We start from the raw sequence: 10,463 nt of genomic DNA on the forward strand, positions 1-10,463 counted from the left end.
TTGACAAACTTACTCAATACAGTCTCTGTAGAGTGTTGGGATTAAAAGCCAGATTTAAGGGGCACAATAGGTTATGTGAGCGGACAAAGGGTGTTAAGCGAGTGTAGGCATTTATCTCAAGAAGCTTAGAAGGGCATTGGAGCTGAGAGATGGGACAATAATTTGGGAAAAAGAGTATGGGTCACAAATTAATTTTTTTCAGAATAGGAGACATCGGCTGTGCAGTAAGATAAAGGACACATTTACAAATACGTCCAAAGAACAAAGGTAATTTTCAAAGATCAACTGGACCAGAACCTGTGGAGTTTATAAGTCAGTTGTCACAACAAGGCCGATTTGTGCTGGAAACCTGAACCTTATTTATCAACTCCATTGTAGTAATACAATGTGATTCAATGTAATGTAATGTAGACTGGACTACACAAATGTATCTCTTTTTTTTGCAGACTTTAATTCTCCAAGGTGCATGACAAAACTTCTTCCCTTATATCTCTTGTCTGAAACTACCAATTCCATCAATATTTATACAGTTTCATTATTATTAAGCCTGAAATAGAATGCCATTTCAGCCACCTGAATAGTGATTGTTAGGAACAGCAGGTGACTGTTGTTTTTGTTTTGTCTGCTGCAGTGTTGTTGTCAGCCTGGGTGTGATCACATGAACTCTACTCACCTGCATCTCAATCTGACTCCTGCCCTGAATGGCTACCACTGCTTCAAAAACCTGTCAGTTTCACTGAACCTTGCAGGTTATAGCATTCACACACTTGGTTGTCTGATACTCGTTTATGACCTCTGCCTGTGACCTGACCACACTGGATAGACCTTTTGCTTTTGACCCCCAACTACTTATAACGCTGCCTGAACCAACTCTTTGCCTGTTGTTTGCCTTTCATCTGTGATGCCGCCTACAGGCTGCAGGATCATGGTGCCCAGGGCCCTCTTAACAACCTATTGGGCCCCCGGGCAAAGCAGTGCACCGGGGCCCCTATATATACATATATATATATATATATATATATATATATATATATAAAAAAAGTGGCTATATATATGGGCCCTGCAGCCCAGGGGGGCCCGTCGGAGGCAGCACAAAAAAAAAACCTGAAAAAAAAAAGAAGAAAATACTTACCTTGCTGTCAGCTGGCGATCCGGCTCCCACCCTGGACTCCTCCTCCGTTGCACTCCGCAATGGATGTTGGGCGGGCGTGATGACGTCACACCAGACATGCACTGCCAGCGCCGCACGGAGGAGGAGACCAGGGAGGGAGCCGGATCGCCAGCTGACAGCAAGGTAAGTATTTTCTTCTTCTTTTTTTTCAGGTTTTTTTTGTGCTGCCTCTGACGGGCCCCCCTGGGCTGCAGGGCCCCAGGGCACCTGCCCATTGTGCCCAATGGGAAAGACGGCCCTGATGGTGCCCACTATCTGCTCCATTGGACTCACCTATGTCAGCTGTGTTTCACCGTCCAGATTTACAGAAGTATACATGCAAAAAAGTGGCTTAAAATACATATTTCACAACAAGACCCACCTGAGTGTTGGAAACCTGGACCTTGTTATTACATGCAACATAATGACTGGACAACACAAATGTATCTCTTTTTTTGCTGAGTTTATTTCTTCCAAGGCACAAGACAATGGGCAGCAGAGTGGTCTAATGGTTAGCACCTTTGAGTTTCCCATCAAGGCAACTGTCGCGGGTCACTGTCACTCTGCTTTTGCTGTGCATACAGATTCCCAAAACCTGGAGAGAAATCAGGATGAAGGCAGTACTCCAGGGACCAACTGTCTTTGCCTGTTAGCTGGCAAAGACCAAAATCTTAATGTCAGTCTGACTTCATCTATCACTGGATAGTAAATGCCAATTTGCTGTTTTTTGGAGCTTTTGAAGGCCTTCTGTAGAGTTCCAGGCTTAAATAATTTTACACCGCCGAGAGTAATCCAAAAAACCCTCCATATACTGGATATTAGTAAATATTTATATATAATTGGGGAGGGGTGCACTCACACACAAACAACATGATCAATTCAAAAACAGAGGAGAGAAAGAAAAGTGTGTATAACTGAGGCATTTATTGGTTATTACAAATAAAATTAAAAATGTCAATCTTTATTGATATACATTAAAATACTTCTCAAAAATACTGAATGTATAATGCCCATATATTATTGGGCTGTTTAATAATAAATAATCTTTAATTTTATTAAGACTTATAGCAAAATAATAAAAGTTGGTGAGTGATAATAAACTGAAAATGTTCTAATGACAGTTAAAATGGCAGAATGAACTGCCAGTCACGTCACTGTCGCTGATTATTGGTGTAGGTAACACAAAGTCATGAACTAAAATAAAAAAATAAAAAAAATAAAAAAATTACAATAAAATATGTACTGGTATACCCTAAATTTCTGTGTATAAATGTATTCTATTTATTTCATTAGTTGTCATACAGAGGAAAATAGCAATTCAATTGGGGAAACTGGGTGACCAAAAGGCTAGAAAGTATATGATTTTATAATCATCACTAGATGAGGTGCAGACTGGTGTAGTGAAATGTACCCCTCGTTTCATGATACTGCTATGTTTTTTCCTTCTTCCCTTATATATAATGTCTGAAACTACCAACTCCCTCTATATTTGTATAGTCTCTATATTATTGAACCTTAAACAGAATGTCATTTCAGCCAACTCAAGCGTGTAAATGCAAAACAACAACTTAAAATAAAACAGAAACAAAACAGAGAAATATATACTACACTTATCTACCCTTTTAGGATAACCCAACAACTGTCATGACAACAGTTATAAATAATAATGTTTAGATTCAAGAAAATTACCTGCTTTCTATAAAACATAATTGCGTCAAAATATTTTTTTATGGACTGTTTTGTGTAAAGCTTCCTTGATGTCCTTATTCCTGAGGCTGTATATAATGGGATTTATCATAGGGGTCATCACCGTGTATAGGAGTGATACGATTTTACTCATGTTCAATGATTGTCCTTTTGTTGGTAGAACATAAACACCAAAAATAGTCCACAAAAATATGGACACCACAGTCAGATGGGAGCTACAGGTGGAGAAGGCTTTCTGTCTGACAGTATTAGATGGCGTCCTTAAGATTGTAATAAGGATATTAACATAAGATGCTACTATTATTGTGCATGGAATGATAATCACAGGAGTAGTTAGTACATACACTTCTAATTGAACAATGCTTGTATCTGAACAAGAAATTTCTAGTAGGGGAACAAGATCGCAGAAAAAATGGTCAATAATGTTTGGCCCACAAAATTGTAGCATTGACGTTGTTAAAGTGTCACTCAATATAATAGAAAAGCCTAACATCCATGAGAAGAGTGCCAATTTCAGGCAATATGCACTGTTCATTATAGAAGCATAACGCAAGGGGTTGCAGATGGCCAAGTATCTGTCGTAAGACATCACTGTGAGAAGAAAACTCTCAGATACTTCTGAGGCACAGAATACGTACAATTGAGTGATGCACCCAATAAAACTAATGTGTCCCTTATCATTCAGTAAAATATAAAGCATGTTGGGGACAACGTCTGTGGTTAACAGGATGTCATTCATAGAGAGTTGTGTGATGAAGAAGTACATAGGAGAATGGAGGTTCTTGTTGTAGGACACCAGTGTGATGATCAGGAGGTTCCCACATATGGTCAAACAGTAAATTACAAGGAAGAGAATAAAGAGTATAATCCTTACATTTTGGGTACCCTGAAATCCCAGGAGGATAAACTCAGTGACCGAAGTCTTGTTGTTCTCCTGGTTTGATTGAGGAAAGTAGAAAAAACTTATTAGATATAAATTTTTTATGTAAATTAATTCATAATGGCATTAAGTAAAAAGGAAGTGCTGCTTATTAATTCTAATTAAATGTTACAAAACACAAGTTGTAGATGAGATACAAGACAAACTGTATAATTGGAATGTGACAGACATTGACTGACATATTACCAAAATGTTTGGTGTGAGTTGGAGGCATTTTTACCTGTACTTTTTTTTTTTGGTAATATCTATTTTAAGATTTCCTAATTTTACTTTATTTTTAGATTAATTGTATTGTATTAGCGACCCAGATGTAAGTCTCCCATGCACCCCATATTTGCTATCTGGAAAGTCTTGGTGATAATGATGATGTTGCACAAATTCTCTTTCAACCCAATCTTCCTTTTCTGCCATGGGCAACAATGTGCTAAGTTAATTTAGTGCTATATTTTAGCAATTATATGCCTGTAACACAGGTATGCTACATAAACCAGAGCCTGTTAGTGACAGTTGGGTTTGAGTCCATCAAGAGAGCAGTAATAATGGGCATGAAGGACTTAGATGTATGGACAGTTGCATTAGGCACAGCACAACGGAATAAAAATCTTTTTTTAGCAGATTATATTAAAAGGGAGTAGTTTCTTATTTACACTGGGTAACAATGGTAGTATTAAACATTTTAGTGACATGAAGAGGTTATTATTAACTTATGTTGTAGATATTAATATCTCAGAAGCTTCTACTTTCTCCATTAACCTCATATATCCTTGCTCTGTTTCTATGTATCATTTGTTATACTAACTCTCTGGCACTGACAAGTTTTGTGGCACCTTAGGAATAAACAATGACAATGATGATGATAATCAGTTTCTATAGGAATATACAGTACAATGAGTTGACTAAAAAGCTAAAATTTAGAACTAAGAACTATTTATTTAATAACATTTATTTATATAGTACCAGCATATTCTGTAGAGCTTTACAATTGGAAGCAAACACAGTATTAAAATGAGACTGGGTTTTAACAGGCAGACAAAAAAGTAAGAGGGCGCTGATTACAAGCTTATAATCTATAGGACAATAGGGGTTTGATACATTATCATCATCATCAACATTTATATATATATATATATATATATATATATATATATATATATATATATAGTGCTAGCAAATTCCGTAGCGCTTTACAATTGGGGACAAACACAGTAATAAACAAAATTGGGTAAAACACACAAAGAGGTGAGAAGCCCCTCCTCGCAAGCTTACAATCTATAGGTCAATGGGAGTCAGATAAATGAGGTTAAATCTACATACTGCATATTGGTCCAGCCAGATTGCGAAGGTAAAAGTGATTAAGTGATTCGTATGCTATGTGATCCAGTCACACAGCAATGTTGGTCTGGGGTCAGAGGGTTGTTGTCTTGTGTGAATTGTGTAAAGGGTGGTAATAGGATAACCAAGTGAGGTTAAGATGGTCGTTTCAGAATATTATAAGCTTGCCTTAAGATGTGGGTTTTCAGAGAATGCCTGAAAGTTTGTAGACCAGAGGAGTCTTATTGTGCGAGTGAGGGAATTCCATAGAGTGGGTGCAGCTCGAAAAAAATTCTGTAAATAGATATGGGAGGATGTAATGAGAGTGGATGAGAGATGCAGATCTTGTGCAGAACAGAGTTGTTGAGTTGGGAGATATTTTGAGACAAGTGAGTAGATGTATGTTGGTGCAGCTTTGTTGAAGGCCTTGTATGTTAGTAGAATAATTTTAGATTGGATTCTGTAAAAAACAGGCAACCAATGTAGAGACTGACAGAGTGGCTCAGCAGAGGAAAAACGATTTTCAAGGAAAGTCAGTCTGGCTGCTGCGTGCAAAAGAGATCATAGGGGTTTGAGTCTGTTTAGGGGAAGACCAGCAAGGAGAGAATTGCAATAGTCAATGCAGGAGATGATGAGTGCAAGAAGTGAGAATTTTTCAGTGTCTTGTGTGAGATATGTGTGTATTCTGGAAATGTTTTTTAAATGTATATAAAATGATTTAGATATAGAGTCGATGTGGGGAACAAAGGATGATTGCGTGTCAAGGATGAGGTTAAGAGCCAGAATGAAAGGGGGAAAGTGCTTTGTGGGGATAAGTGTTCCAGTCACACAGCAATATTGGTTTGGTAGTCAGAGGGCTATATGTATATAGAAAGAGAATACATGTAAGTTTTGTGTAAACTGTATAGAGGGACGATAGTCGAATAGAGTATCCTAGGGTGATTAAGAATGTAATTTGATAAGCTTGCCTAAAAAGGTGAATTATCTGTTGAATGTGTGAAGATTTGAAGGCTAGTGGAAAGTCTTTTTGTGCAAGGGTGGGCATTTCATAGAGTGGGTGCAACCTGTAAAAGGTCCTGTAATCTGGAAACCAAGCAGGTAATCAATGTGGGTAAGAGAAGCAGAGCTTGCACAGAGGGGAGAATTCGAGTTGGAAATGATTTTGAAACACTGAATTAGATGCATGTTGATACAGTTTTGTTTATGCTCTATTATGTTAGTAGAAGTATTTTATATTGGATTTGGTACAATATAAGCAACCAATGTATGCACTGCCAGAGAAGAGCAACAGCAGAAGATCATTTTACAAGGAAAACTACAGTGAACTGAGAGGAATTACAGTTACAAGGATTAACCAATAGCATCATTGTGGGGAATAAGGCCTAATCATAACTTCACTGTAAATATGTTATATCAAACAAATGCACTGATAAATTGAGCTACTAAATGTGAAGTCAGAGGGTCTAGTGTGTGTTTATCTGCTGCTACTGGCCACCTTTATGTTAAAAGAAACTGCAACACTTTCAGGGAAAGCTAAGTGGCTTCAAAGGCCCCTGGGTTGAGCAGCATCCCGACGTAGGAGAGTTGTTGACACCGCGAGAGAAGATAAGGAGCCGTTCACAGAATGACGACTTGCTGAATCTTATATAGACACATATAATTCAGTTTCCAAAATTCAGCTTAAAATCAATAACAGTAGTGATGAACCACGTACTTCTCAATAGCATGATGAAGGGCAGCCCCTATATCAATAAAAGCATTCTATCAAACAGAGGAGTTGAGGAAATGAGTTTAAGCTCAATAAATACATTGGACATAGGCCTATTTGGTATCAATAAATTGGTAAATTTAAAGTTGGGGCAGCTACTGCTGCAGGATTAGATAGGTCTTCCATTGCAGAGATAAAACACTTAGGGTGATGGAAGTGCGATGCCTACTAGACATGTATCAGACCTACAATAAACTAATATGCCCGATCCCTACCTTCAGTAACCCAAGGCTTTGCTACTTGTCACTTTTAGTGAGGACATGAAGGCATTTTTCCAAGTTTTTCCTCGTACAAAGGCCTGATTAATTATGTGCCTCTGAGATTTTATATGGGATTTTTACCGTCATATGGGTTTCCGAAATCCCACTCCCCCTTCCTTATGCAAGGCAGGTCTTTGATGATTAATTTTTTTTCTTTGTCTGTCAGGACATCATTTGAAATAAGGGTGTTTTGTTTACAGGTGTGCACAGAATGGATATACGGATATGGGTGTATGGTCATTCTTTTGTGTTCTGGACGTCCAGACTCCATATCGCCCATGAGGGGTCATTCTTTTCCCACCCCATTGAGATTTGTGGTTTGGCAAGAGAGGTCTGTGCTGGGCTGTTGTTGATCTCAGAATTTGAGAATCAAGACCCTCCCGAAACTCTTGTTGAACATCTTAAAGGGAACAATTTATTTAAATGCACATGCATCATGTTGCTGATTGAAATCTGAGAAGAATTTTAGCATGATCAAGAATAGATGACTAGCAGTTAAAATGTGCTGGTCAGATATTATCCCTAGGATCTGCTGGAGAGTTAAGTTAGTGAATTCATTATGAGGCAGATTCGTAAAAAAATGAATAGGCCCAATGGCAATTTAGTTAGGGAGCTGTGTGGAAGACACTTTAAACTATTTGTGTGGACAAGTCATTGTGAGTCCACAAAGGGTGTTGTTTCTCTGATGCAGGTTACGCGCCGGCCATTCAGTTAAGGTAGGATATCCTTGGTTTTAGTAGATTCGGGGCCAGCTATCCACTCGTTTTGGTTTATTATTAGTCTGTTTAGCTCAACTCATATTTTGGTTTCTCCATCACCCTTTTCATTTATAATTAATACTGTGTCCTTTTCGCCAAATTCATATCTGTGTTCATGTGTTTATTTCATTATTATAGTGATAACTTTTACATGACACAAGAGGTTTATTTTGCAGTGGAAAGAAGCATTAACATTATGAAGTATATTATGCAAATTTTACTTACTTGTAGACTTAGGGCCTGAGTCATTAAGCACAGCATAAAAGGACTAAATTTGCACCTTGGTAAAACCATGTTGCATTGGAGGGAGAGGTCAATTTAAAATGTGTGGATAGGTTTATAGATGGGATAGGTCATATCCTAGATCAACTTTAATTTCTGTGTAAACATAAAGCTATTAAGTATATGTGTGCTACATGAAAAAGCAACCAATATTTTCCTTCTAAACTCATTTGCACCCCTTGCATTGTAACATGGTTTGTTCAGGAGCAAACTTACTCCTTTTTTTGCTTAATGACTCAGGCCCTTAAAATTTCAAACTTTCAACATAAATGGATGTGATTCGATTTTCTGAATTGCCTCCTCTTTTCCACAAGAAGCATTTTTACTGCAGGAGCCATAGGCATGTCTTTGTGGATAGCCTGTCTGGTAAATAATTTTGCTCACAGTGGAGTTTCAAATCTGCAGCTCACAACCAGTGTCTTCCTGTACATCAAGAATCATGCCATATATAACTAAACAAGACTGCATGAGCAAATGTATTTTCCATGTGCTCCTTCCCTGCCATGACATTTGCTGCTTTACCTTATTAACAGGACAGTAAACCCTTTTTTATGCCTAAAAGGAGGTTGGGTTCTTCCTCCACCTTCTCAGAGGATGTTAAATGAAGAAGATTTAGTACCAAAGCCCAGGCCGGGACTATTCCTGCCACCTGCTCTGGTCCTACTGATGCCCCTTACCTTATCCATAAACACACAAACCTTGTCAGCCGACAAAGACAGTTTTTCTGAGACAAATAAATACAGAACGCAGAATAATATAAATTCAGAATATATATCATTTATTCAGCACCATGATTTTGTTTTATGTTATTGTATGTCATTTTCTCATATATTTAAGGAGACGTGCAGATATACAGTACATTATTTTCTTTCTATGGAAAAAACATAGACTGAGTCAGAGCTATAGACTCACGGAATTCTCTGCAGGCTGCCAAACATTTTGCAGTTGCATAATAGCTAGATATGGATTTAGTCGACCATTAGTTTAAAAAATCAACGCCTTCCTAAAATGTTCTAAACATATATTTATTAGATAATAGAAACATTTTAAAAATTGGTTTGTAACATACTCACCTCATTCTGCTGTCTGCTGCAGAATATCCTACATTTCTCATAACTTTCACATTAAGGATCAGATTCATTAAGGCAAGCAAAGCAAAACAAAGGAGTAAATGTGCACCTTGACAAAACCATGTTGCATTGGAGGGGTTGGTAAATTTCAAATGTGGGGACAGATTTATATTTGGAGTAGGGCGAGTCTTAGATCAACTTTAAATTTCAATGTAAAGATAAAGCTATCAAGTATGTGTGAGCTACTTGAAAAAACAGTCAGTATTTTCTTTATGTGCAAAATAATAAACTAATTTGCACCCCTTGCATTGTAAAATGGTTTGTCCAGGAGCAAAGGATTGTATCACTATAAGCAAAATGTCCTTTTATAGTGGGAAATTCAAGTTAATAGGGATTATTTCTGCATCTTCTCTCTCATATGTAATATTCAGCCAGCACTACACAAGTTATGATTGCTCCTCAGTAAACAATGTACAGTATAATGTAGTTAATAATTGATATATTGCCTCAAAACAATGTTTCCTTAGGCATATGCCAGGTTTCCTTGAAACATTTTATGGTGATAAATTGCAGTAATCCAATCACCTAATGTTTCTGTATCTCTGAAAATCACTATCAGGTTACTCGGGGTATTCCGTATTACCAAGAGGTGCATTTCACAGATATGTATTTTATGTTATTGATTGGAGATTAGAAAAATTGTACTTACATCAGTAACTTCCTGCTGATGAAGATGGTCACTCATTTCTACTCTGATGGAACTTTGGTATAGCTGTTAGTAGAAGTGCAGGAATATCAGGGTACGAAGATGAATTCTAATTAGTCCATTCTTTTATGCACTTTTGTTTCAATGTATCATGGAGCACTGGGAGGACCATCCTCATATATAACACATTACAGAAATTATTTAAAAAACAAAGATAAGCAAGTAGGTCTTTGGAGAGTTCTTTCAATTGTCCCTGTGTGTGATAACAATCGGCCCACTGCGAGTGGAAGAAGATTGCTGATAATTAGTCCCCAATACCAGGAGAAGTAGTAACCATTAAATGCAAAAACTGTAATGTAGTATTTGCCTTGCATCCTCTATAACACTGAGAAATAAAAATGTATGAAAATTAAGCTATATACATTTGTTCCTATAAGGACATCTGACCACTGTTCAGTCATCCTGAAAAATCCATTGTGAAAAGATATATGTGGACTATAGAATAATCTAA

At 37.4% G+C, this 10,463-nt stretch overlaps 1 protein-coding gene across 1 annotated transcript; it reads right to left on the minus strand.

The window, feature by feature from the left end:
* Window positions 1-2,864: 2,864 nt before the first annotated feature.
* LOC142150457 (olfactory receptor 10A7-like) lies at window positions 2,865-9,991 on the minus strand. Its single transcript, XM_075205649.1, has 2 exons — window positions 9,956-9,991; window positions 2,865-3,791 (listed from the first exon to the last, which is right to left on the minus strand). The coding sequence occupies exons 1-2, from the start codon at window positions 9,989-9,991 to the stop codon at window positions 2,865-2,867; spliced, it is 963 nt and encodes a 320-aa protein (XP_075061750.1).
* Between the last annotated feature and the right edge of the window lie 472 nt (window positions 9,992-10,463).

This window comes from Mixophyes fleayi, chromosome 4, assembly GCF_038048845.1.
Source record: "Mixophyes fleayi isolate aMixFle1 chromosome 4, aMixFle1.hap1, whole genome shotgun sequence".
In the NCBI taxonomy this organism is placed as follows: domain Eukaryota; kingdom Metazoa; phylum Chordata; class Amphibia; order Anura; family Limnodynastidae; genus Mixophyes; species Mixophyes fleayi.

Bases quoted from the DNA above. Each gene is read 5' to 3' on its own strand.
- LOC142150457 (XM_075205649.1), bottom strand. From the start codon at position 9,991: ATGAGTGACCATCTTCATCAGCAGGAAGTTACTGAT. The intron at 3,792-9,955 runs GTAAGTACAATT...CAATCAAACCAG, and splicing joins ATCAGCAGGAAGTTACTGAT to GAGAACAACAAGACTTCGGT.